This window comes from Trichosurus vulpecula, chromosome 3 (genome assembly GCF_011100635.1).
Source record: "Trichosurus vulpecula isolate mTriVul1 chromosome 3, mTriVul1.pri, whole genome shotgun sequence".
Lineage (NCBI taxonomy): Eukaryota > Metazoa > Chordata > Mammalia > Diprotodontia > Phalangeridae > Trichosurus > Trichosurus vulpecula.
This window is the reverse complement of record NC_050575.1, coordinates 106,134,011-106,161,647: the sequence shown is the minus strand read 5'-3', so window position 1 is coordinate 106,161,647 and position 27,637 is coordinate 106,134,011. Positions and strand designations below refer to the sequence as shown.

The window sequence follows — 27,637 nt, the reverse complement described above, 5'->3', positions numbered from 1 at the left end:
AGGTGGGAATTAATCAGTCAATCCGCAAGACCCAAGGAGCGGGAGGAGAAGGTAGGCAAAGCCTAGTCGGAACAATCTGGGAGTGACCTCAGCCAGAGCCGCCTCCACCACTCAATAGGAAAAGGGGGTGGTGGAGGTGGAGAGCTTGTCAATCAGTTACCCCCCTGGCCAATCAACAGGTGGCCCCGCCTTCCCAAGCCCCTTTTCCGTCCTTTACTCCACCCTCTTGCCCCCCTAAGAAAAAGAGAGAGAGGGTCGTATCTGGGCTCTGCTACCAACTACCCGACACCGTTCTCCTCCCATTCCATTTCGCAGAGCTGAATTGACGCGCTCAGGTGAGCGAGGGAGGGGGTGCTATGTCTAGGGGAATCCCCCTCCCCCCAGAGTTAAGCTTGGTGTCCCTTTAAGGGGCTGGGTTCCCCCCACCCCCTCCCTCTCGCCGCTTTGTCTTTCTGAGCGCCGGGAAAGGGGGAGCGTCTTCGTTCCTATTCGCCCGCCCGGCCCCTCTCCCCGCTCCCCGCTCCCTCTGCAACTAGAGCTACGGAAGCCACCGGATGTGGGGCGGGGGAGGCCAGGGGCAGCGGGGCCCGAGAGCCCGGGGACATTTAGGAGACCCTGCAGGGCTCCCGCCCAAGACCGGGAGAGTGAGAAGAGAGGAGATAGGGAAAGACAGGCAGACAGGCAGAGGCCGGGAGTCAGGGGCAGGCCGATTGGGAACCGCCCTGCAGCTCGGCTCTGTTCTCCCCTACTTCTGGAGCCAATGCACATGTTGATTTAGGGGCAAAAGCCCCCCGCCCCCATCAGCCCTTTTCTCCCCACCTCACTCAAGCAGAAGGAGAAGAGAGAGGGAAAGGCAGGCCCAGGTAGCAGCTGTGCCCGGGATGTGAAACTGACTCAGGCTGTAGGGTGGGTCTGGGTAGTTGTACGACTGTTTGTGTATGACTGTCCCAGGGACTTGTGTGCTACTGTTTGTGGTACTGTTGCACTCTGTAAATTCCATTATTTGTACGTGGCTATTTCAGGTGTGTGTGCGTGTGCGCGGGGTGTGTGTGTGTGTCTGTTTCAGGGTGCACGAAGGACTATTAAGGACTATTGCAGGATGTGCGACTGGATTTGTTTTTCGGGGTGTGTGTGTGTGTGACAGGGAGAGTGTGATACACTGCTCTGTGCTCTTTTTCAGCCATTACTTCCTGAGTTTTCAGGACATCTCATCGGCCTCGAATCGACGCTGGGGCTCTCAAGATCGGACGACTGACAAGTGGTTAGGGCGCCGGACCCTGACATTGTGGGCTGTTGGAAGGTGGTCCTGAGGACTAGCCTGGGGAAGCCTGGGAGGGAAGGATGCGGCCTGAGTTGGGGGCGAACAGCCCCGCCTGCTGGGGGCGGGAAGGGGGGGGTGTCTTTGTTCGGGCCGAAGAGGCGGGGTCTGCGCGGGCGGGGCACTGGGGGAAGGGGGGGGGGGTCACTCTCCAGGCGCCTCCTTGGTTAACTCGGCCCCTTCCTCCTCCTCCTCCTCCTCCCCGCCCCCGCAGGAATCGCTGCCGCGGCGCGGATTGCTGGCAGACGCAGCGCTCGTACCGACGCTGCCTCCTGAGCGCCCTCCGGGGCTCCCCGGCCTGCAGTTTGGGACAAACTCGGGTCTGGAGGAGAGCAGGAGAACCCCGGAATGATGGCAGGGGTGGGGGCCCCCTTCGCCAATGGCTGCGGGTCCTGCGCCCCGTCGGAGGCTGAGGCTCTGCACCTCTGCAGGAGTTTGGAAGTGGGCACAGTCATGACCTTGTTCTACTCCAAGAAATCCCAGCGACCAGAGAGGAAAACCTTCCAGGTCAAGTTGGAGACCCGGCAGATCACGTGGAGCCGTGGGGCAGATAAAATCGAGGGAGCGGGTAGGTTTCTGAGGCCCTGGCCCCCTTCCCTACCTTCTCTGGTTGGAGAAGAACTCGGTTCGTTCCGTCCAGCTGTTTGTCCTGGGCTGGGGGTGGAGATATTTTTGCAAACTTTATGCGTTTCTAGCTCTCTCCCGCCATCGTCTGCTGCTTCTCAGAATTTGGTTGCTTTGGGGAGGGGGCAGGGGCTAAGGCCCTCGGTTACACTCTTTTCACCTTTAGCCAAGCGATTTTTATTCGCGTCTGGCAGGCCATGGATCAGGTACTGGCTGCCATGACGATTCATCCAGGGAGAATTGGGCCCAGGTGCTCTGAAAGACACCTTCCCACCCCCTTGACTACAGGCCCAGGGCGTAGATGTGCGTGCTCTTTTCCTTCAGGATAACCAGAGTGTGTGTGGGGGAAATGAATCCCGGAGTTGGGAGCTAGGGATTACCGCTGCGGTTCCCCCCAGGGAAGGCGAAGAGGGGTAGCTTTGTTTCTCGGCTCTTCCCTGTTCTGGGTCTGAAGGGGAAAGAAACAGCCACATTGTATCGCTTAGGTTGTTACATTGTTGCCGTTGGTGGCGGGGGGGGGGGGGGGGGGGCGGCAGGCCAGCCTGCCGGCGCCTGCCTCCTCCACCTCCCTCCTCTTCCCGATCCCAAAGGGAAGGAAGCTGTGTTTGGGAAGGCCTGGGAGGGAGAGAAGAGAAGGCCTCCCCTAGCTCCCTCCTTCCTGCTGCACCTTTTGTCCTAACACTGAATGTCAGCCTAGCCTGTGCCAGGCCTACAGGGGGTTTTCTGGGAATTAGGCCGGGTTCATAAGGTAGGCTCCCTGGTTAGGAGAGTGGGGTACCTCCCCCAGTTAGGGTGCATTCTGATCAATCCAGCCCTTCTAGTCTGGTGGAGGGTGTGTGTGTGTGTGTGTGTGTGTGTGTGTGTGTGTGTGTAGAGTATAGATCCTGTGTGTTGGCTACCCTTTCCAACATAGGCCCTAAGGAAGAGAGTACTCCTTGTCAGTCCGAGGCTTAGGTCCAGCCTCTTGGATATTGGCTCCTTGAGGAAGAACCTGGCATCAGTGGAGGGTGGTAGTAAGAATGCTATCCGGTACTTTTCTTAGGACTGTATCTCCCTCCTTCCAGATGGGAGCCAAGAAGTGATACCCAAAGGAGATGCTCATAGAACTTCCAGGGGGAGGTGGGACCTGGTGGGGGGAAGAGTCTCAGAATGGGAAGTTAGGAAGGAATGTCTGAAGTGAGTTTGGGATTCTGGGTCTAAAGAGGGAGAACTTTGGCTGTGGCAGGCTAAAGAAGGGCTGAGGCCTCTTTTCGTCTTCAGCTAGATCTGAGCTGACGGTAGGGGAAGGTATAGATTATAACACGGTAGATAGACCTGCTTAGGTCCAAACAGGAATCTTAGGAGGAATCTATTCTAAGAGAATTGAAGCGGTTGAGATGTGCTTTCCTACTCTAGGCACATCAGGTGGTCAGTCAGGCCCTATAAACCAAGGGGTACCCCCTTCCCAGGCCCTTGGCCAAGACCTTTGCCCTTATTTCTCTTCTTCTGGGAAATGCCCAGTCCTGGACTGATGTGTGTGAGTCTGAAGCCTAGGTTCTCCTGGCAGCTTGGTGACTGATGTTTGGGGGAGGAGAGAGAGGCACCGGACTTGGAGTAGGGGTGGAGCCAGGTGCCTCCAGGTTTGAGATGGCGCTGAGGATAAGGGAGAAGGGATGGGCAGCAAATAGTCTAAGGATGTTGGATGAGGTAGCTCAGAATCTGAGGATAGCAGGGGGCATGTGGAGGAGGTGTAGAGCTTGATGTGGAGGGAGGGGTTGCAATGGTGATGATAGGGTGACCTGGTCTGGGATGTGAGGATAGTTGGGGGGGGTACCCTGTAGAAGCCTAGCATTTGAGAATAGAGATGGGGCCCTTGGATCTGGGTTTCTGGAATCTCAGACCTTGTAAGATGGATGATCTGTTCCCAGCCAGTCCCGCAAGCATTCAGGTCTGGATTGCCAAGTGTGGTATCTTACCAGGTCAAGTCAGCAGTCGTTTTTCAGGGCCTGTAATTCAGATGTCCAGACAGCATGGTGAGCTAGATTTAGAGGGGCTGGATTTGAGTCCTGTTTCTGTAACTACATGTGAGACCTTGGGCAAGTCACTTAACCTTGAGTTGCTTCTATTTCTTCATGTGCAAAATTATTTCCAAGGTCCCTTCTGCCTCTTAACCTATGATCTTATGAGTCCTTTGTGCCCTTACCTCTGTGCTACCAACAACTTCTTAAGGGCCCATTGGAGACCAGTTTAATTCAGGAGACATTAAGTGGCTACTGCATGCAGAGCACTCTTCCAGGCACGGAGAAAGATACAGAATTGGTTTAAAGGATCTATAGCTGGAAGGGCTCTTAGTGATTTAGTTTAAGGCAGCTAGATGTTACAGTGCACAGAGTGCTGGGCCTAGAGTAAGGAAAACCTGAGTTCAAATTTGGCCTCCCACATGTATTAGCTGTATGACCCTGAGTAAGTCACTTAACCTCTGTCTGCCTCAGTTTCCATACCTGTAAAGTGGGGATAGTAATAGAACTTGCCTTGTAGGTAGGATTGTTCTGCTGATTAAGTGAGTTAATATCTCTGAAGCACTTAGTGTAGAGCCTGGCCATAATAGGTGTTTAATAAACGCTTGTTTCCTTCTTCCCTCAGTCATTTTATAAGTGAGGCCAAACATGGTGTAGAGTAGGAGTGAGGAACCTTTGGCTTCAAGGCCACTTGTGGCTCTCTAGGTCCTTATGGGAGACCCCTTGACTGAATCCAAACTTCACAAAACAAACCTCCTTGAAAGGATTTGTTCTGTAAAGCTTGGACTCAGTCAAAAGGCGGCACCCAAGGGCCTGGAAGGCCACAGCAGGTTCTTCACCCCTGGTACAGTGCAAAGAATGGATTTGGAGTCAGGACACCTGGGTTTGAGTCCTGGCTTTGCCATTACCAGTGAAACTTTATGCCTCTAGGGTTTTCACCTGGGCCTTGGTTTCCTTATTTCAAACTCCAGGGTTGTGAAGGACCCTTCTAGCTTGAAATCCTGTGTTCTTTTAGTCCTGTGATTAGACTGAGGTCCTATCTCAGAGTCAGGATTCAGTCCCAGGTTTTCTGCCTCCACATACGTGGCTCTTTGAACTCTACCTCATGGTGTGCTTCTCCAGGATCCTTGCCCTCCAGGGGCTTACAATCTAGTAAGATAAGATACAAACACAGATAGTGGTAATTATGGTGTGATACCCTGTGATCCAGTGAGCATTTATTAAGTACCTAATGTAGACCTTCTGCTAGGCTCTAGACTTAGCAAAGAACAAAAATGGTACTTGCTCTCAAGGGGCCTTTATTTTAACAAGGGAGAAAACGTGTGCCTCCCTAAAACTATGGAGAATGAATATAAAGAGAATAAATACATGGTTGTTTGGCCCTAGCAGTGTGTGTGGGGAGAATCGGGAAAAGCTTCATGGAGATGTTTGAGCAGTTTCTTGAATGAGAGAGGCTTGGGGAGGGAGTGCACTACAGGCATGGGGGAAGGCTAGTGCAGAGACACAGGAATGGGAGATTATTGTGTGTAAGGAACAGAGAAAAGCAGCTTGGCAGGATTGCAAAGTGTAATAAGGGGAATGATGTACAGTGAGGCATTAAGGAAGGGTTGGGACCAGGTTGTGAAGAGCTGTAAAGGCAGACAGAGGATTTTATATTTTATCCTAGAGGAAGTAAGGAGCCATTGGAGCTTATTGAGCAGTGGAGGGACCTGGTCACATTTGAGTTTAAGGAAAATCACTTTGGCAGCAGGGTGGAGGATAGGCTGGAGTGGAAAGAAACCTGAGGCAGGGAGGCCCCTTAAGAGGTAAGGGGAGAGATGTCAAGTGTCTGAATTACAATTTAGCTGGCTATGTGAGTAGAGAGTAGCGGTCAGATTAGGGAGGCTGCTTCCCACCCTTGATCCCAAACCCTTTCTCTGTTACCTCCGGGTCACCCCAGGCTAGTGGCCACTCCTTAATCCCATCCCAATCTTCCCACAGTCTTTTTCCCTATGAAAACATCTGCCTAGTCCCTACCAAATGTTCAGATTCTTAATATCTGGCCCCGAGTCACAAATAGTGAAGTCCCACTAGGGATCTCACCCACAAATAGTGAAGTCTCACTAGGGATCTCGTCCACAAATAGTGAAGACTCACTAGGAATCTTGCCCACCCTAACCCGTGTTTCAGTAAATCTTGTCTCTGACTGAAAGAAGGCTTGAGTGGTCGAATTCTTTCGAGGCAGACCCATGCCCTTTGCTCTGTCATTTCAGGGTTCTTAGCACCCCTAGACCAAAACAGCAGGAATGACAGGTTTGGGCAATCAATGGAATAAGGGGGAGTGGTGTAAGGGAGAGTGTGGAATAGAGGATAACATCCAGGTTATGAACCTGGAAGACTAACAGAAATAGGGACCTTTGAAAGAGGGGTGGCTTTTGAGGGGGAAATAAATAAGTATTTATCTGAGATAAGGATTTTTTGAGATCTGAAGAGAAAGTAGTTACCTATATGGAAGGTGTAGAGTGGAGTCAGTAAAGGTGTCTGGGAAGGGGTGGCATTTGAGTTGGACTTATAAAGGAGAGTAGGAATTCAGCAAGCAAAGAGTGAGAAGGATGGCATTCTAGGCAGGGAAACTGGCTTGAGCAAAGGTGTGATGGTATTGAGGGCACAGTGTGTGTCTAGGGATAGAGGGTTGTCCAGTTTGTTTGCAGTATAGAATATAGTGAGGAATGGCATGAAATGAGCCTGGAAATAGCAAAAATCAGACTACTTAGGGACCCCTTCAGCCTGGCAGTTAGGGCCAGAGACAAGGGGTCTCCTTTGAACCAGCCTGGGCCTGTTGGGTTATGTAACCCTCCGTATTTTCTAACCTTCTCTATTTCTCTGGAACCTGTGTTTGGGGCTTTATGAGGTTACATTTCTCCATTTCTTTCCTCGTACCTCCAGCCCCAACCCAGGGAGGGGCTTGCTTGCTTTGCTGCCTCTTGGTGTCTCTGTCAGTGCCCGTTTGGATCTGGTTACTTCCACAGTGCTTGTGGGTATGCAGGAATACACGTGCTTAGGGATATAGGTTTTTATATAAGATCTGTCTGCCTGCCTGTGTTTGCACACATGTGTGTCAGTGGGTGGGTGTGTTCGTGATGAGCTGGTGCATGTGCCTTCCTCTTTGGGTATCTGTTTGTGATGTGGTGTTGTATTCTTGCTAGCTCAGTGTGTGTGTATTTGTATCTGTGGATAATTATGAGAGCTGGAGTATGATTGTGTGAGAGCAAAGGAAAGGCTGTTTGACTGTAACAGCAAGAAAGGACCTTAAAAATCTTCTTAGTTCACCTCTTTCTTTTATATAGTATGTACAGTAAACCGAGGCCCAAGAAAGGAAGTGACCCTGGAAGTCTGTGACCTCTAGAGCTTGTCAGCCGTAAAGTCAGCCCTGGCATTCAGTTCTGACTCCAAGGCTGGGATTCTCCTTTCTTCTCTGCCAAAAGACAGTGTGGTAGAAATTCAAAGAGCACTAAACTAGAGTTCAGAAGACCTGAGTTTTTTCCCTCCTTCATTCACAGAGGGGGTGACCATCATCACCTCCTATCTCTGAGTCTCCATTTCCCCATCTGTAAAGTCAGAAGGATAATTCCTCTTAGGATTGCTAGGAAGTTCCAGTGAGATGGTGAATGAGTGGTCTGTGTGAGTGTGTTTGTGCACTAGAGACACAGCTGGGTGGCATCTGGCATCTTAAGCTCATGTGTGGAACCCCTGTGCTCATGTTCCAGACTTGAATCTTGTGCCCTCCTTGGAGGCCTTCCTGGAATGGTCCTCACCTTGGGGATTTTCAGTGTCTTCTATCCATCTAGCTATCACTAGTGGCACTAGTAGGGGTCTTAACCTGGGGTGGATGAACTCATTTTATCAAAAAAATCTTGATAACTATTTCAGTATAATAGGTTTCCTTTATAATCCTATGTATTTTTAAATTTTATGCATTTAAAAATGTAATTCGGAGGTTTTATCAGACTGACTGCCAAAATGGTTAAGAAGTCTTCCTTCCTTCCTTCCTTCCTTCCTTCCTTCCTTCCTTCCTTCCTTCCTTCCTTCCTTCCTTCCTTCCCTCCCTCCCTCCTTCCTTCCTTCCCTCCTTCCCTCCTTCCCTCCCTGGGATTTCCTCAGTATAGGGAGCTCTCAGTGAGGAACCTCTTTTGCCAAAGCAGATGGGCAGGCATGTTCCCTACAATTTATAGAGATGCCTGGGGCACTGAGAGATAAATGACTTGCCTGGTGTCCCACAGCTGGTATGTCTCATAGATGGGACTTGAACCCAGGTGTTCCTGACTTTGACAGCTGTCTCTGTACACTGCCTTCCTATATAAGAGCGTGTTTAATACATATTGGTCGACTGACTGATAAAAGTTTCACGAAGGAACTCTGGTGCCTGAGTAAGTAGGCCCCATTATGTTTGTGCTATAATTGAAAGAACTGTGGATGTGGAGATAAAAGACCTGAGTTCGGGTCCCAGCTTTTCCACTTCCTCACTGAGTGACCCTGGAAGTCATTTTCCCTTCTCTGTGAAATGAGAGAGTCAGGCTGGCTGACCTCTAAGTTTTCCCCCCTCCCCCCAGCTTTGTTGTTCTAGGCCTTTGTGATTCTGAGTCCTGGAAGAAGGGACATTTCCAGGCTCTTCTTTTCTGGACCAAAGGCGGTTTTCATCTGTTTTGAATGTTAACTCCTTCTGAGGGTGGTTGCCTTCTGACTCCGTCGATAACTGCCCCTGCCTGCAGAGAAATGCTGTTTGAATACATGGGCTGCTACTTCGTAGAAAATAAGAGACGCCCCTGTGGCCTGGGTTGTGGTGGGGGCTCTAGCCTCGTTCCTCATGGCCACTGCCTCTGTCCTAGGGATTAATCATACGTTCTTTTCCCCTTCCCAATTTAACTTGTAAGAAGTGGCTTTGAAGACCTCAACCCTGCATGAATTGGAGGGAGGGAAGATAGCCTGGCAGGGCCTGAGTTTCGTTAGGGATCTGGTCTGGAGCCTAATAACTCCTTCCTGTCTGATTTGGATGGTTGGAGACCCTCAAGGTCAGGCATAGAAAGGGAAAGTTGCATGGATAGCAATGGGAAGCTGGCAGGGATTGGAAACAGCTGTATCTAGTTCAATTCTATAAATATTTATCGAGTACTTGCTATGTCCCAGGCTCCATAGGTCCAGGGAGTGTATTCTGCCCCTTCTGTACCATGAAGACTTTGTCCTATCATGTCAGGGAGTCTTGGATAATAACTGTAATGATAATAATTCATGTAACTGATACCTTAAAGTACTTTCCTCATAATCTACCTTGTTTTACAGCTGAGGAAACAGAAGCTGAGACTTGCTCATTGTCACAGAACTAATAAGTGCCTGAGGTCAAATTTGAACCCAGGTCTTTATTTCAAGTCTGCTGCTCGATTCATAGAAGCATAGATTTATTTATTTTAAATTCAGTTTTATTTTCAGATCCATAGTCTCCTTTCTGCCTTCCCTCCTCCCCCTTGAGGAGAGGAAAACAAAACCCCTGTTACAAACATGTATAGTCAAAATAAATTCCTGCATTGGTCATACCCAATAAACAAATAAATAAATATGAAGTATAGATTTAGATCTGGAAGAGCCCTTGGAGGTCATCTAGAGCAGGGGTGGGGAACCTGTGGCCTTGAGGCCATGTATGGCCTTCTAGGTCCTTGGGTGTAGGCTTTTGACTGAGTCCGAGTTTTACCCAACAAATCCTTTTATTAAGTGGATTTGTTCTGTGAAGTTTGGATTCAGTCAAAGGGCTACACTTGAGGACCTAGAGGGCCACATGTGGCCTTGAGGATGCAGGTTCCCCACCTGTGTTCTAGATATTGTCAAATATAGGAACCAGGACTTGTAATCAAGGCCTGGGCTTAAGTCCTTGCTCCATCACCGTCTAGGTTAGCTGCTCAAGCTTGGGCCTTTGGTTATATACCCAGTGGCCACCTGGGTATATTGCTACCTTCTGCTGATACTGCCCAAGGGAACTGTGAAGGTGGGGAAGCCCCTTCTCTTTTCTGGGATTCAGTTTCCTAACTTGTAAGAGAGAAGGTCTGACTAGATGGTCCCTGAAATCCTGTTGTGATTGGGTGACAGCATAGAAGTTTCCTGTATCAGGCAGCAGGGAGCTGGAGCTGGCCATGGAGCAAAAACTGTGGAGTTGGGGGACCTGGATCTGAGATGCAAGAGCTGTAGGTCTGGGGAACTTCTCACCCAAGCTTTGTTACTTCTCAGGAGTCAGGGATGGTGGAACCAGGGGTCCCTGTTTCTTTTCTTTCTTTTTTTTTTGGAGTCAGTCAGGGTCTAGTGACTTACCCAGGGTCACATAGCTAGTAAGTATCTGAGTGTGGATTTGAACTTAGGGCCTTCTGACTCCAGGACTGGTGCTCTATCCACTGTGCCACCTAATTCCCCTGTAAGGTGTCTGTTTTTGAGTCAAAGCTCCTTGATCTATCACTGGAATGGATCTTAGAGAGGGCAGTCTTGTCCAACCTCCTCACTTATAACCCCACTCACTTAGTGACTTGCCCAAGGTCCCCTGGGGAGTAAGTTAGGATTTGAACTCAGGTCCTCCGATTCCAAATGTAGCATTCTTTCCACTGTACCATGGATTCATCCCCTACTTCCCCATATGCTGCTAGGAGTCCTCAGGCTTGGAGTACTATCAATTGATGCCAGGTGCCAGGGGTACAAATATGCAAATACAAAGAATGAAACAATCAGTTCCGTCCTCCCAAAGGAGATGTTTGGGAATCCTCTGAAAGGTGCTGGAGTCTAGAGCATCTGGCCATCCTGGCTCCCAGAAAACATGGACTTTGGCCCCCTTGGCCAGCTCCTGCTCTCTGTGAGCCAGTCTTGGCCAGCGGAGGGGACCTTTTTTATAACACGTGTTTGGACTCCGAGACCCTGGGCGACAGGAGGTGCCGCTTCCTTCCTGGCCCCAGAAACAACAATACTCTGTAAACAACCCCCCTGGGACCCTTTTGGAGTCTTGGGTGGGGCCCCAGGGAGCTCAGATTAGGAGAGGCCTCTGGTTGGAGGGGGTGGAGGGGCCGAGGCCTGGTGAGGGGAAGGGGCCCCGGACTAGTTGGAGCCAGCTTCGGGAGAAGAATGAGGAGATTGCTTATATTAGAGGGTGCTCTGTGTTAGGAAAGAGGGTGAGCAAGCTGAGGGCCAGGAGGTGGGAGGAGGAAGAAGAGAAATGAACAAGTGGGGAGGGTCAGCCTGGGTTTGAGTGTAGGAGAAGGAACATACCCACTCGTGCTAAGGAAGATTTTACCACATTTTTCCCTTTTGTTCTGATTCTTGTTTCAAAACATGACTAATGTGGAAATATGTTTAATATGATTGTACATATATAACCGATATCAGATTGCATGCCATTTTGGGGAGGGGGGAGGGAAGAGAGGAAAGGCTAAAAATTTGGAACTCAAAATCTCATAAAAATGAATGTTGAAAACTATCTTTACATGTAACTGGAAAAAATAAAGTAATACTATTAAGTGGAGGGGGAAAAGAAAGGCCTGAGAAGTCTGATAAAAAGCAATGACTGCTCATGATTCCAGAGTACTTATGAGGAAGCATAATTCCCACCTCCTGACAGAGAGCTGCGGAATGAGACGCACTTTTTTGGACATAGACAATTGAGGAAATTTGTTTTCCTTTACCGTGAATATTTCTTACAAGGGTTTTCTTTTTCCCCAATGGAAGGGAAGGGAAGAAGGGGGAAAATAATGTTTTATTCATTAAATAATTATAATTAAGAGGAAAAAAGGGGAAAAAAGATTTTGCCACAATCTGCATTATTAACATTTTATTTTCTCAATCACTTTCTTAAATCCAGACTATCAACAGAACAATAAATCAAGCTCTAATATATAGATTGCTGATTTCTAAGGGGTAAATGCTTACCCTGAAAATTGAACAGTCAGCTGAGGGTTCCAAGTTCAGCAAACCTGGGAGAACAGGAGTCTCTTGGCTCCCTTGTCTATCCAGACATCCTGGTGTGTGGCTGGGCCAGGGAGAGGAGTTGTTGCATTGGGCTGGGGTGGTACCAGATAATTTTTGGGAACTGAGCTTGGGGAGTAAGACAGCATTCTAGGGAAACTCTTTTCATCTACTCATCTGGTCTGCAAGGCTTTCTTGAGTCCTGGGCATGTCTGTGTTCTGGGAAAGGGATGGGGGAGGCATCTGGACAGTATGCCTTCGAGGAATTTATAATCTAGTTGGGGCCATGAGTCTCACAGGCAGCAGACAATATATTTTCATCTCTGTTCAAGATGACATATTATCCAGTACTAAACTGTGTGATGTCCAGACTGTTAGATCCTATGGGGCCAGATGGTACAGGCCTCAAGTGCCAGGCTCAGATCATTTGTTTATTATATAGGCTCATACGATTATAGAATTTTGAGCTGGAGGTAATGTTAAATAGTCATGTAGCCCAGGGGTTCTTAACTTGGAGTCCATGAGCTTAAAAAAATTTTTTTTCCAACTATTTCTATATAGTTGGTTTCCTTTGCAATCCTATGTATTTTTTAATTTTTTTAAAATTTAATTAATTTAGTTTTAGTTTTCAACATTCACTTCCATAAGTTTTACATTTTCTCCCCCTCCTTCCCCTCTCCCCTCCCCAAGATGGCATGCAATCTGATATAGGTTCTACATATACATTTCTGTTAAACATATTTTGATATTAGTCATATTGTATAGAAGAATTAGAATAAATGGAAGGAACTATGAGAAAGAAAAAACAAAACAAAAAGAAAATAGTCTTCTTTGCATTCAGACTCCATAGTTCTTTCTCTGGATGTGAATAGCATCATGAGTCTTTTGGAGTTTTAGGACCTTGCATTGCTGAGAAGAGCTAAATCTATGAAAGCCAGTCACTGCACACTGTGGCTGTTAACTGTGTACAATGATTTCCTGGTTCTGCTCACTTCACTCAGCATCAGTTCATATAAGTCTTTCCAGGTTTTTCTGAAGTCCATCTGTTCATAATTTCTTATAGTACTAAAGTATTCCATTATATTCATATACCACAACTCGTTCAGCCATTCCCCAGTTGATGTGCGTATCCCCTCAATTTTCAGTTCTTAGCCACCACAAAAAGGGCTGCTATAAATATTTTTGTACATGTGGGTCCTTTTTATGATCTCTGGGATACAGGCCTAGAAGTGGTATTGCTGGGTCAAAGGGTATGCACATTTTTATAGCCCTTTGGGAATAATTCTAAATTGCTGTCCAGAATGGTTGGATCAGCTCACAACTCCACCAACAATGAATTAGTGTTCCAACTTTCCCACATCTTCTCCAACATTTATCATTTTCCTGTTTTGTCATGGTAACCAGTCTGATAGGTGTGATGTGGTACCTCAGAGTTGTTTTGATTTGCATTTCTCTAATCAATCTATGTATTTTATTTAGACTTTAAAACATTAGTCTGAGAAGGGATCTGTAAATTTCTTTTTTTTTTTTTTTAAATAAATTTCTTTATTTATTTTTAGTTTACCACGCACGGTTCTACATAGTTTTGAGTTCCAGTTTTTCTCCCCTCCCTCCCCCCTCCCTCCCCAAGACGGCATGAAGTCTCATATAACTATCATGTATAACTTCACATTGAATTAATTTATGCACTAGTAAAGTCGTGGAGAAGAATTTTGACCAATGGAATGAATCATGAGAAAGAAGAAACAGAACCAAAAAAAAACAAAAAACAAAAAAAAACCCCAAAAACAAAAACAAAAGAGAAGCAGAAAAGGCGAGCATGTAGTGTGCCTCAGTCTGTATTCAAACTTCGCAGTTCTTTGTCTCGATGAAGATAGCATTCTCCATCGTGAGTCCCCTGGAGTTGTCCTTGCCCCTTAGGTTGCTGAGAAAAGCACAATTTGTCAGGGTTGGTCCTCACGGAATCCATATATCTGTGGCTGTGCACAACGTTCTCCTGGCTCTGCTCCGCTCACTCAGCATTATGTCGTGTAGGTTTTTCCAGGTTGTTATGAAGTCTGCATCATCCCCATTTCTTATGGCACAATAGTATTCCATTACCTTCATGTACCACAGTTTGTTCAGCCATTCCCCAATTGATGGGCATCCCTTTGATTTCCAATTCTTGGCTACCACAAAGAGAGCCGCTATAAATATTCTTGTACGTATGGGTCCTTTTCCCGCTTGCGTGATTTCTTTGAGATACAACCCTAGAAGTGGAATTGCTGGGTCAAAGGGTATGAACATTTCTATAGCCCTTTGGGTGTAGTTCCAAACCGCCCTCCAAAATGGCTGGATCAGCTCACAACTCCACCAGCAATGCAACAATGTTCCAATTTTCCCACATCCTTTCCAGCATTTATCATTCTCCTGATTTGTTATTTTAGCCAATCTGACAGGAGAGATGTGGTATCTAAGAGTTGTTTTGATTTGCATTTCTCTAATCAGCAGCGATCCAGAGCATTTTTCCATATGCCTGTAGATAGTTTTAATTTCTTCCTCTGAAAACTGCCTGTTCATATCCTTTGACCATTTCTCAATTGGGGAATGGCTTGTATTCCTATATATTTGGCTCAGCTCCCTGTATATTTTAGAGATGAGGCCTTTATCAGAGATACTAGTTGCAAAGATTTTCTCCCAATTTTCTGCTTCCCTCCTAATTCTTGTTGCATTGGCTTTTTTTGTACAAAAACATTTCAATTTGACATAATCAAAATTATCCATTTTGCATTTTGTAATGCTCTCTATCTCTTGTTGGGTCATGAATTCTTTACTTTTCCACAAATCTGATAAGTAAACTATTCCTTGCTTTCCCAAATTACTTAGAGTATCAACTTTTACTCCTAAATCATGAACCCATTTTGACTTTATTTTGGTATATGGTGTAAGATATTGGTCTATGCCCAGTTTTTGCCCTACCATTTTCCAATTTTCCCAACAGTTTTTGTGAAATAGTGAATTATTAGCCCAGAAAGGATCTGTAAATTTCAGTAGACTTTCAAAGTAATCCATGATACAAAAAAGGCTAAGACCTCCTCCCCCTGTCCTAGTCCAACCCTCTTGGAGGCAGCTGAGGCTCAGAGAGGGGAAGCAGCTCACTCATGGTCACACAGTTAATAAGTGGCAGAGCCTGGATGAAACCCAGATCTTTGGATTCCAAATTCAGTGCTTTTTTATTACACATTGTTCCCACCTCCACCCTTCCTTGCCCCATTTTTTTTTGAGTCTCTGTCACTTTGCCTGGTAGGGTTGGGTTTGGGTTAAGGATTGGTCTCTCAATTGGATCAGTTCTCCAAAGATAATGATTTTTGGAGTAACTTTGGAGGAGGCAGGTGGACATTTCAGATCATGCTTGTTCTCCTTCTTACAAGCTTAGAACTGTGACTTCCTCCCTCGTATATGTGATTTGGTTTGGGGACTAACCCTGGGTGACCCATAGGACTACAGTCCTTGAGGGAGGTGGGCCATGTAGTTTCTGAAATTTGTCTGAGGCCAAGAAGGAGAGTTGTGGACATTTTGGTCAGAAATCTTAGGTCTGGTGGAAGGAGAGAAGTCTTGATTCTCTGCCCCCTTGCCCTTCCTGTCTTTGATACCTCTTCAGCTAGTTACAGTCATTGCAGGGGCCAACTGTGACCTGAAGGCCACAGCAATTCTTCCTCTCCAAAGGTGCCCTAGGGGCCAGAGTAGAAAGGCAAGTTCTGCCCCTGGGGCCATACAAAAGAAACCTGCTCTTCTTTCTCCTTGATAGGTTTTAAGATCACTGAAAGCAACCATTTTCCCCCACATTGCTCTTCTCCAGGTCCTCAGCCTTCTCTGGTCTAGCTATGATCAACTCTGCTTAGGGTGAGACAACCTATTCATTTATTTATTTAACTGATAGCTGCCCAAGCTCTTAGGCATTTTTAAAGGGTGTTTATAAAACCTTCTAAAATTAATCTTTTGGGGGTAGGTAAGGAGAATGGAATTTATTATTTTGCCAAACACTAAATAGAGATGAGCTAACACTAACAGCCCTAATGAGGCCATCAGTTGAATAAACCATTACGTTGAGGACCAAATGTCATTACAGGCATGAGCCTATGAAAGGTCAAACTCCCCCTCCCCCCCGCAGCATATATTTAGGTGTGATTATTAAGTCATCAATAAAATGTCCCAGAAGGCTAGGTGATAGTTTAGAGGTTGTAGTTACATATTGTGTTTCTAGAAGCTACTTTCCTGAGTTGAGATGGAAGGATATAGGATTGTCCTCCATTCCTGGACTAGGGACAGGTAAAATGTAGACTAGAGACAGGGACTTAAGCATTGGGAAAGCCTCTCCTGTTTCAGAAGAGCCTCAGGAAGATGCCAAGTGCCAGGCCAGAAGGGTCCCCATTGTGGGAGGGACAGTAGGATGAGGAAGATGTGTCGACTTAGAATTTGAATGACCTTAGAACACGGAATGTCCGAACCAGACGTGACTTTACAACATAGAAGTCTAGAGCTAGAAAGAACTTTAGACCACAGATTGTCACAGCAGGCAGGGATGCTCTCTGAGGTCCCTTCCGTCTCTGGAGCTATGACTGTGACCCTGCAATCTCAGACATCTTTTAATCCAACTCTTTTATGTATGAGGAAGCTGAGGCCTCTGTAAAGGGGAAGTGGCTTGCCACCAAGTTTCTATCGAAAGAGGGATATAGAACCTACTAAATGACCAGAACAAGCAGGCAAGGGGCTTATTTTTAGGTACCTGGGAGACATTTCCTCTCTGCTCAGGTTTGACTTACAGAGATAGGACTTTCAACCTATCCAAGAGGATCTGTTATTAATTTAGTTCAACACAAAATACGTGTTTGTGGCATGAGGGGATGAAGAGATAAGAGTCTTTGCTCTCAAGAAGCTCATATTCTAATAAGGGGAAGTCACATACTCAAATGCCAGTTGTGACACGGAGGAAGATGATTCACTTACATATGAGAGGTCTTAGCAAAATGTTAGGAGAATCACAGGACAGAGATGTGGCTGGGGAGAGGGCAGGGTTCAGGGAAGGCTCGATGGAGAAGCTGGTACCAGAATTAGACCCTGAAGGAAGGGACAAATGAAGGATGGGGAGAAGAGTCTATGGGAGACAATACAGAAACAGGGGAGGACAGGACGGGAATGGCAGACAGTGAGTACAGCCGCTTGAATGTTGTGTTTGTGCAGATCACTAAGCCTGGGCTGAAATGGCCATATTTGCTGAGCGTTTCTGGTCTAGTGCCCTATATTGGGATCCTGGAGGGATATGGAGGAGAAATGCTCTCACTCCCAGAGGTTGCAGGAAGGGACTAGTTCAGTTCAAGAAACATTTATTAAGCACCTAGGGGATACAGTGGATAGAGCACTGAACCTGGAGTCAGGAAGATGAGAGTTCAAATCCAGCCTCAGACACTTACTAGATGTGTGACCCTGGCCAAGTCACATCTCCTGCCTGCCTCAGTTTCCTCAACTCTAAAATAATCATTATAATATCACCCATCTTCCAGAGTTGTTCTGAGGCTCAGATGAGATAGTATCTGTGAAGCATTAAGCACAGTGCTTGGCACTTAATAAACGCTTCTCTTTCCCACACCTCCCATCTACTTGATGTGCCTGGATAAAGACCAAAGTGAACCAGTCCCTGCCCTCCAGGGGCTTATTTACTATCCGGATAAGTCCAAGACCAAGAATGATAGTGGGGAGAGGGGGAGGCACAGGCACAGGCAGGGTGTGCTAAAGGTCAGTTTGGGACAAACAAGAGGCTTTATTCTCCTATGAGTTTTAGCTAAACTCTGTGTACTCTGGCACCCAGAGCAGGGCTCTGCTCTGAAAATTTTGTCATCAGTAAGTTTTGAGTTGAACTGAGTTCAGTCTAGTTTGAAGTTTTACTTAGACACGAAGAATCTCAGATTTGTCAGTCAAGACTGCAAGGGATAGGAAGACTGAGGCAGGGACAGGCAGTAATTGAATGGGTGGACAGGGAGACAAGGAGAGCCGAGTGGGCCCCCAAGGGTGGCTGGGATTCAGGTGAATTAGGAAAGCGTGTACAGGCCAGAGAACAGGGTGAACAGGGTGAACAAAGGTACTAGCTCTGCCTGAGTGCAAGCTGCTGTAGGTGATAAAGGCTTGGACCACAGGAAGTGGTGTGGGCAGAATCACCTTGGCTGCCCAGGAAGAGGTGCTGGGGGGTGAGACCAGACTCAGGGGAGCCCGATGATGGGATTGGCTTGGATGAAGGCATCCAGGACCTACTGGTTTTCAGAAGACACCAAACTGGGAAAGAGACAGGATTGGGGTCTAAAAAGATCTTGACAGACTAGAATAATATAAGAAGAAATTGAATGGGATGAACAAAGTCTAGTTGGGTTCAGAAAATCATCTGTACCAGTGCAAAATGAGGGAAGTGTGACTAGACCAATTTGTGAGGGAAAAGACCTGAGGGTTCTAATGGACCTCAAGCCCAGATGAGTCCAAGCCATATAGCCACCGAGAAAGTTAATAGGCTTGAGAGAGATTTAGTGGCTAGGATGAGGGAAGGGACGGTCCTGCTGTGCTGTACCCTAGTCAGACCCCATCTGGAGAATTAGGTTCACTTCTGGATGCCACATTCTCTGGAAGGACATCATCAAGCTGAAAGACACCCAGAGAAGAGTGACCAAGATGGCAGGGAGGTCTGTGACCACTGAAAAGGAATTGAAGGAACTGGGGGATGTTTGGCTTGGAGAAGAGACCTAGGAGGAACGCAATAGTTGTCTTCAAGTATTTGAAATGTCAGGCAGAGAAAAGATTAGACTTCGGCTCCTCTCCAGAGGGTTAAACTAGTAATAATGAATAGCAATAGGACATCCTCAATGTGGTCTTTAAAGTCCTACACAGGGGCAGCTCGGTGGCTCAGAGGATAGAGCTAGTTACCCTGGAGTTAGGAAGGCTTGAGTTCAAATCCAACCTCAGACGCTTACTAGATGTGTGACCCTGGGCAAGTCACTGAACTCCAGTTGTCTAAAAAAAAAAAGTCCTATACAATATGGCTCCACCTGCCTCTCTGGCTTTATTTCTTATTAACCCCTCTCCCAACCCCCTTCCCATGCTGTCTAGTCAGAGTGGCTTGCCTAGCTGTGTAGGACATACCGTCGTCTTTCACGGTTGTTCTTTTGAGTAGGTGGTCCTGGTGTTTGTGGTACACATCCTACTTCTACATCTTGAAATTCAGGTGCCACTTTCTCCTCCAAGCCTCTCCTACACCATAGTTCCTCTTGAAAAAGTAATTTGTATTTGCTTATTAGGATACACATTGTATTTACTTGGTGCTATTTAAGTGCCTGGAGGGCAAGGAAAGTTTTATTTTTGTTCTTGTATGTCCAGTGCCTTGCACCTATTAAGTATGTAATAAATGTTTGTAGAATTGGATTTTATGGAGATCAGTCTTCAAACTGTAAAGTGAAGCACAGAACTTGTAAAGAGACTGTTGCCCCATGGGAAGCAGTGGTGGTCATTGTTGGTGAGAGCTTCCAGAGGAAGGACTTAAGGCAGGTGCCTGCTGTCACAGGGAGAGGTGACGAGAGGGAGGAGAAAGGTCTCTGACAAGCCTAATGACCCCGTTACTGAGGAATCACTCACTCGGGATCCACGGTATGATAGTCCGAAGTGTGGTCTTGGACAGGGACCACAGTATTATTCATGTGTGAGGTTTGGTCAAGGTCAAGGTCTGAGACTGCTCATGGGGGTCTTGGTTTCTGCTAGGCCTTACTGTTGAACCCAACAAGGGCCTGACGGTTGGGCTTTTGACCCAGACTTCGGCTAATTAGTATTTCCAGTTGAAAGTAAGTGGGACACAGATAGGGGCGTAGGTCCTATCCCCTTTCAGTGAGTTCTGGTCTCCACATGTAGATATTCTGGGATGTGGAGGAAGGAACGTGCCGCAGTGTGTTCCCAGAACCACTGTCATCTTGACAAGATTATGGAGAATTGGAGATTTGAGGAGATGCCAGCACTATGAGCCTGTTCTAAAGTTTCAAAAACAGAAACAAGGTTGGATTCTGAAAACTATAGGCTAGTAAGATTGCTGTTTGTCTCCAGGAAGATTCTAGAACATATAGTAAATAGATGGTTGGTGAGCATCTGGTAATCACTAGGCCCTAACATAGGTTTGTTAAGAATAGAACTTGCTAAATCAATTTCCTTTTTGATAGGGTTGCTAGGTCACAGGATCATAGATCTAGAGCGGGAAGAGACTTCAGAGGCCATGTAGTCCGACTCCCTCTTCTTATGGAGGAGGAAACTGAAGCCCAGTGAAGTGACTTGCCCGAGGTCACAGAGGTCTTATCAGAGGTGGGATTTGAACCCAGGGGCTATGCTGTCAGACAGAGAAATATTATCATTATAGTTAATATTGATTCAACAAGGCACTCGACAAAGTCTTTCATGAAAGAACCATAGAGAGATTAAGTGATGTGGCCAAGGACTCACAGTAAGTATCTGGGATTTGAACTCAGGTCTGTAGGTGGCATTGAAGCTGTTTGAATAGTTGTTGCCAGTAAGCATTAATGAATGGTTCAGAACAAGGTGTCTAGTGGAGGACAGGAGAGGTACGTTCATATTTTTTCCTGTCTAGCCACCACTTGGAGGAAGACATAGAAGGTATTCTTGTCTAATCAATATATGATAGAAAGGTGAAAAGGATGAGCATCATTACTAGGTACTGGCCTAGATGCCGAGGATGGAAAGACAGCAGATGAAACCATCCCTGCCCTTAAGGAGCTTAGATTCTGTATGGGGGAAGCAACACATGCCCACAGGAGGAAATTCAAAATATGTGCAAAGTAAATACCAGGTAATTTAGGGTGTTACGGTTATGTTGCGTTTGAGGACATCCAGCAGGAAACGTCCCATAGGCAGTTGGCAATGTGGAGCTGGAGGTCAGGATGGAGATGGCCTTGATCTATAAATCTGGGAGTCATCTGCAGAGAGAGAACCTGTGAGTCAGGCTGGGGTGTGTGTGTGTGTGTGTGTGAGAGAGAGAGAGAGAGAGAGAGAGAGAGAGAGAGAGAAGAGGAGGAGGGAAGGATATAGGAGAAAGAGAGGAGGAGGAGGGAAGGAGAGAGAGGAGGAGAGAGAAAAAAGAGGAGGAGAAGAGAGGGAGAGAGGAGGAGAGGGAGGGGGAGGAGGGAGAGAGGAAGAGAAGAGAGACAGAGGAGAGGGAGGGAAGGAAGGAGAGAGAGAGAGAGAGAGAGAGAGAGAGAGAGAGAGAGAGAGAGAGAGTAGTGTGTGTGTGTTCAGGCCAACATTTGTGTAAAACAGAGTCTTTGGAGATACCAGCATTTAGGAGTGGGGCATAGATAATAGCAAAGGAGACTGAGAAGGAGCAGCCATATGGGTAGGAGAACCAAGAGAGCAATATCATGAAAATCTAGGAAGGAGAGTGTCTATGGTGGGGGTGGGGTGTGGGGTGTGGGGGGGTGTGGAGGGTGGAGGGGGTGGTAGACAGTCATCAGATGCTCCAGAGAAGTCAAGAAGAATAAGAACTGAGAAAAGGCCATTGGCTTCAGTAATAAAGAACAGCTCTGCAGACAGTGCTTTCCGTGGAGTGACGAGGTCAGGAGCCAGATTGCGAGGGGTTGAGAATCAGGTTTCAGAATGATCTCAGCAGATTGGAATGCTGGACCCAAACCATCAAAGCGAACATTTACCGGGATAAATGTAAAGTCCTGCATAAAGTTACAGCATGCCCTGTGGGTGCTCAAGTGTAGTCTTGAGGCAGACACAGTTTGGTGGTTTTTCATTGGAAAAGGCCCTGGTGGTTTCAGTTGAGCACAAGCTTGTGATGAGCCAGTCTTGTAATGTGGCTGCTACCAGAATTCAACAGGGCCATCTTTACTTGTGCTAATCAAAACCTAGTATCCTGGGTAAGAAAGTAGAAAGTCACTCCGGCCTGTGCCCTGGCCAGAATGCAAATGCAGCGTTGTGTTCAGTTCTGGACAAGATATCGACAAGCTGGAGGGAGTCCAGAGGAGGGCAACCTGGACAGAGAGGGAAGAAAAGATCATGTAACTAGAAGGAGAGGTTCACATTATCATCTAGAGCTAGAAGGAACCTCCAAAGCTGCTACTTCAAAATCCTGATTTTACAGATGAGGAAACTGGGGAACATGGAGGTTCAGTGACTTTGACACAGGCCACACAGATAGTAAGTGAGAGACAGGATAGTAAGGAGAGACAGCTACTCTGATTCCAGCAGGCAGGTGGGACAGAGTGCCCAGCCCGGACCTCAGACACTTACTAGCTTTGTGATCCTGGCCAAGTCACTTAACCCTGTTTGCCTCAGTTTCCTCATCTGTAAAATGAGCTGGAGAAGGAAATGGCAAACGGCTCCAGTACCTCTGCCAGGAAAACCCTAGTGGGGTCATGAAGAGTCCAACACGACTGAAACAATTGAACAACGGCAGCCTCTGATTCAAAAGCCAGTATTCATTCCACTGTACCACAAAAGAATAGGGTCTTGAAGAAGAGAGAGCTGTGGTCACGGGTCATGATCACTGTCCCAAGTAAGAGGAGAGCTGATATGACCAAAGGAGCAGACTGGTTTTGTGTGTGGCCAGAGGTCAGATGTGATGATGGGCGACTGTTCCCAGGAGGCAGATTTTTAACTTAATAAAAGAAAGAACTTTGTAACAACTGAAATTATCCAACAGTGGAGTTGGTTACCGGGGAAGGTAGTGAGCTCCCTGTTAGAAGAGAGAGACTTTAGAGATCTTCCATGGACAGATTTCAGGGGCTACTTGAACTTATGTGGGAAGAAAATCACCTCTTTATTTTCACTGACCTCTGAAAACAGATCCCAAGAGGGGGTCTAGAGGCTTCGGTAGCATGCCAAAGGAATCCACAACACAAAAATGGTCAAGACCCCCCCAGTCCAGTCCATCCTCTCACCTGGTACAGGAATCTCTCTCTGACTCATGGCCATCCAAGTTTCCACAGAGGCTGGTGACCTGGGCTCTAGTTGATCTGGCTTCTCAGCCTTCCTGTGGAATCTCAGAGTCGTAGCTTTCCATCCATGAAATGGGCCCTATGCCCAGGCCGGGGCTGAAATTACTCTGTGTGTGTGTGTGTGTGTGTGTGTGTGTGTGTGTGTGTGTCTGTCTGTTTGCACATGCACAAGCTTGAAGATCCTTCTAAATACCCCTCCAGTCTCAGCACCTATGTCAGGGCATTACTATAATGGATAGAGTACTAGGGTTGGAGTTAGGAAAACCTCCCTCAACATTTGTCTTCGGTATTAGTTGTGTGACTTTGAACAATTCACTCCACCTTCTGAGCTTCAGTTTATTCATCTATAAAATGGACCTATCGGTACTTCTGCTACCTGTGCTTCACAGGGTGGTTCTGGGGAAAGTGCTTTGTAAATAGCGTAGTCATCTAGAAATGGAAGCCAGGAGCTGTGCTTATTGCTGGTGGAGTCTTAAAATGGTTTTTCTTCCTCCCTCCTTTCACCCTGCCCGGCCCCTGTCCTCAGAGTGGCTGATGCGGGGCTGGGGTTGGTTTGTCCTCAGCAGGTTGTGTGTGTGTGTGTGTGTGTGTGTGTGTGTGTGTGAGAGAGAGAGAGAGAGAGAGAGAGAGAGAGAGAGATGTTTTGGGATAGGAGGCTGTCAGGGGGTCCCTGGCCCTCCTGAGCCAGCTGGCTGAATGGCCTTTTCCTGTTTACCTAGTCAGGGAAAGGGGACCGGATGGTGAGTCAAGCTGGGGCTGCTCCTCTCTGCCAGGTCTGGGGAAGTGGGGCGGGGGGGAGCCATTATTAAGCACCAGCTGTGTGTGTGTGCAGCTTAGCCCTTGGCCCTCTCTTTTTGACCCTTGGGGAGCTCAATTTAACTTTGGTCTCCTGTAGGACAGAGCAGGGGGCTGGGCGACACTTCCTTCCTGTAATTTGTTAGCCTTACCTTGCCCCTTAGATTACTCCCTCCCCCCAAACTTGGTCTGAGTGTGTATACCTGTGCAGAGGGCTGGGGGAAGGGGAGCAGAGAAGTCAGGGCTAGAGTTCGCCCCCCCCCCCAACCTCCATTAGCTTCACCCCATCACTGTCTCCCCACTTACTGCTGTTGCCTCATTATTCTTATCACTTATGCCATTGTCATCTTATTACTCCCTGCCCCAACTCCGTTTAATCCAATTCAGCAAGCATTTATTAATCACCAACTGTTTGTGCAAATCCTCATGCTTTGCACAGGGAGAGAGACAAAGGTTGATCATGGTACTCCATGCCTTTTAGTTGGGTGTGATAAATATACAAATAATAGAATCTAAAACCACAGATGGTAAATGCATCAGAGAGGTGCAAAGTGCCCCTGTGAGGCCCAAAGTGGGTAAAGAAAGGTCACTACTGACCGAGCAGATCAGGGCAAGCTGCATTAAAGAGGTGACATTTGAATTGGATTTGTAAAGGCTGGCTAGGAATTTTTTATGATGTGGAGAGGGCATTCCAACCACAGGGAACAGTTTTCAGCAAAGCTGGAGGAGACAGCAGGCATTTGTTTTAAGCACCTACTATGTGCCTAGGCACTATGCTGCCATTGCTTACAAAAAAGCATTTGACAGAGAGGAAAACATAGCCTTAAAGGTGGACGCCCGTTCAACAAGGAGTGCCCCCATGCAGAGTTTAGATCATATGGGGCTCCTTAAAAAAAACAAACAAAAAAACAACTTTATTGCCCATTTGTAGGAAAGTACAGGGTAGGTACCAGGCCACTTGGAGTCGTAGAAATATAGAAGTAAAACAGCAAAGATTAGGTGGAGCTAGGATGTGCAGGGCCTTGAATGCCAAGCAAAAACCTTGAACTTTCTCTGGGAGGTAATAAGAAGACACTGAAGATTTCGAGCCAAAGAGAGGCAGGACCTTTGGGCGTTTGAATGTCATTAGCGCTGGAACCTTGGGCAAGTGATTCAAACATCCTCACCTCCAGGATGGGGGGATTAAACCGAATGGCCTTTCAGCTCCAGAGCTGTGATCTTTTGGACCCCAGAGTTCCGTTGCCATGAATATTTATTGTATAAGGAAGATGATTCTGAGAAGTGTGAAGGATTGAATGGAGCGGGGCAAAAAGTGGTGGTGGGGAAAATGGCCTGGTAGATGGCCACCACTGCCCGCAGGAGCAAGTCTTTGTTGGGAGAGGTCTTGGTGCTGAGGATGGTCAGAGACAGATAGGAGGTACCATCCCTGCCTGACCTCTAGAAGCTCTTGTGTTAATTGAGCAGGCATGAGATGATGACTAACCGTCTGACGGGGGTGTGCTGATGGGAGCCTAGAGGAGGGGGAGACTCTTTCTAACTTAGATGGGCCAGGAAGGCTTTGTGGAGAAGCGGGGACTTGAGGATGGGTAGAATTAGGATAGAAGTGAGGGGAAGACTGAGGGGGTTTGAGATCATAGGAAGGTGAATAGAGCGTGAGTAAAGGCCCAGAGGTGGGAATGAGCATAGTGCACAAAGAACTGTGAGGGCAATGACTTAGACAGTACAGGGAGCGGGCCCCTTGTCCTGTCCCCAGGACAGCCAGGCTGAGGGAGCTGGGAAGTCCTGAGACTTTGCTGACCTGGGCTGGATCTGAGTGGTGCGGGGAGGCCTCCCTGGGCAAAGCAGTTCAGACTAACCTGGTTTGGTTCTATGTAACCCAGAGAAACTGTAGTAGCTGTACCTGGAGTGGGGTTGGGGTGGGGGGGGGTGGAGTATATTGTTTCAGGCTCCTGGGTCCACATGTGATAGGCGTGTGTGTGTGTGTGTGTGTGTGTGTGTGTGTGTATGTGTATGTGTGTGTGTGTGTGTGTGTGTGTGTGTGTGTGTGTGTACACAGCTTCCAGCTGCACAGGAACCTAGCTGAGGTGACTTGGGGCTGGGGGTGGGGGAATGTGGGAATCGCCGGATGGCGGCTGCTTCCCCTCGGTGTTTCCTACATCGATTGCTCCTTGTTCTCCTGGGGCTCTTCGCCTCACAGGATAGCCAGAAAGAGCCCTGCCCTTCGGCCTGGCCCATAGCCTGGGGAAGTTGAACTCCGAGGAGGGAGGTCTCCCTCGCCATTACCTCCACTTAACAGTCATGGTGTCTTCCATGCGTACACACAGGCAGTATGAATGTGTACTCAGGCCACAGGCCTCTGACCTCCTTTGCAGTTTGACTTGGATTTCTTGGACTGGGATTGAGCTTTGGATGGTGGCTGTGAAGAATTTTGGGCAGAGGAACCATGGGCCTCGGATGTTGGGGCATCAGTTCTTGGGGAAGAAGGGTCAACTCCTGGGCATTGGGTTCTTCCCACAGTGCCCAGTACAGAGTTGTGTACTCAGCGGGCCTCAGTCCATACTTGCAGAAATGTTGGGAATCATCCCCAAGCATCCCTCAGGGACTTTTGGACATTTACCCAAGGCTTTCCGGATTCTGGCTGAGTTCCATTCTCTCCTGGCTATCCTGGGCTTCCCTACACACATCCTGTCCACAGTTTCATGTACCAGGATTTTTCCTTTCTCTTTACATATTCCCCCTCCCCCCTCAAGCCCCCATTATCCTCCCTGTTCTCTTTCTCTCTGTTTGTCTAGTACTGCTGTCTGTCAAGGCCCAACTCCAGCCCCATCTTCTGTCCCTGGGGATGCTGGCAGGCAGTCCTTATCGATCAGTCTTTGCATCCCACAGCACTCAGCGTCTTTGCCACATACTTAGCTCTTGCTTACATCCTGTTGTGAGTTCTCTAATTGTTTCCTGGGTGTGAGTCAAGTCTGCCCAACTAGGAAGCTCCTTGATACTTTGTAAACCTTTAAGCTTGTTCTGAACACCCATGAGCACCAGCATGAGGGCTGGGACTGACCAGTAGGACAAATTTTAGTAAGTGTTGACCGTGTGCCAAGCACTGTGCTAAGCCTTGGGGGTACAGAGAAAGGCAGCAGCACAGTCCGTAGGCAAAGGCAGCTCGGTGTAGTGTAAGAAGTATTGGATTGGAAGTGAGAGGACCCGGGTTCAAATCCCAGCTTAGCTGTGAACTGTCTGTACAACTAAGGGCAAGATATTTTGTCTCCTTGGGCTTTACTCTTTGGGCCTACTCCTTTGTAAAATGAGAAATCTAGGTTTAGGTGCTCAGTTAAGGAGCCTTCTAGGCCTCAATGTGATGGCCTATTGTCTTTGCCTTCTCTTGTCTTCCGTCTCTCTTTTTAAAATTAATTTTATTTTTAATTTATGGAATAAAACAAGCATTTCCATAACATAGCATAATAAAAAAAATGATTGTACGCAAAACCACAATTCTGTTATGTACAACTTTCTATTCCTTTTAAATACATAATAAAATTATCATGTATATTTCTTTTTTCCCCTTTTCCCCTTTCCCCCTGCCCTAGTGATGGCTACCATTAGACACAGGTGTGTGTGTGTATGTATATGTAAAATCATTCTCTATATACTATTTGTTAGTTCTTTCTCTGGATGCAGATAGTGTCTTTCTTCATATGCTCTTTATAGTTAATTTGGGTGTTTATAATAGTAAAAACGATGTATTCACGCAAAGTTGTCCTTAAAACAATATTGCTGTTACTACATACAACGTTCTCTTGGTTCTACTCACTTCATTCTTCATTACTTTGCGCAAGTCTTTCCGTGTTTTTCTAAAATCATTGAGCTCATTTTTTTAAGCAGCCTTCTTTTTTTTTTCCTGTTGTCACCTTTATTTTTTTTATAAT

General features: G+C 47.1%; 1 protein-coding gene across 3 annotated transcripts in view; it reads left to right on the top strand.

Moving 5' to 3' along the window:
* Positions 1 to 228: 228 nt before the first annotated feature.
* The window catches only part of PLCG1 (phospholipase C gamma 1), a 69,078-nt gene continuing 41,669 nt past the window's right edge, over positions 229 to 27,637 (top strand). Inside the window, exons 1-3 of one of the 3 annotated variants that reach the window (XM_036748114.1) lie at positions 229 to 335; positions 1,181 to 1,300; positions 1,533 to 1,886. In XM_036748114.1, the coding sequence (XP_036604009.1) occupies positions 1,667 to 1,886 (220 nt within the window). In that variant the 5' untranslated portion in view covers positions 229 to 335; positions 1,181 to 1,300; positions 1,533 to 1,666. Of the gene's footprint in view, positions 336 to 584; positions 864 to 1,180; positions 1,301 to 1,532; positions 1,887 to 27,637 lie in introns of those variants that run through there. The other 2 variants (XM_036748113.1, XM_036748115.1) reach the window with 2 other exon arrangements.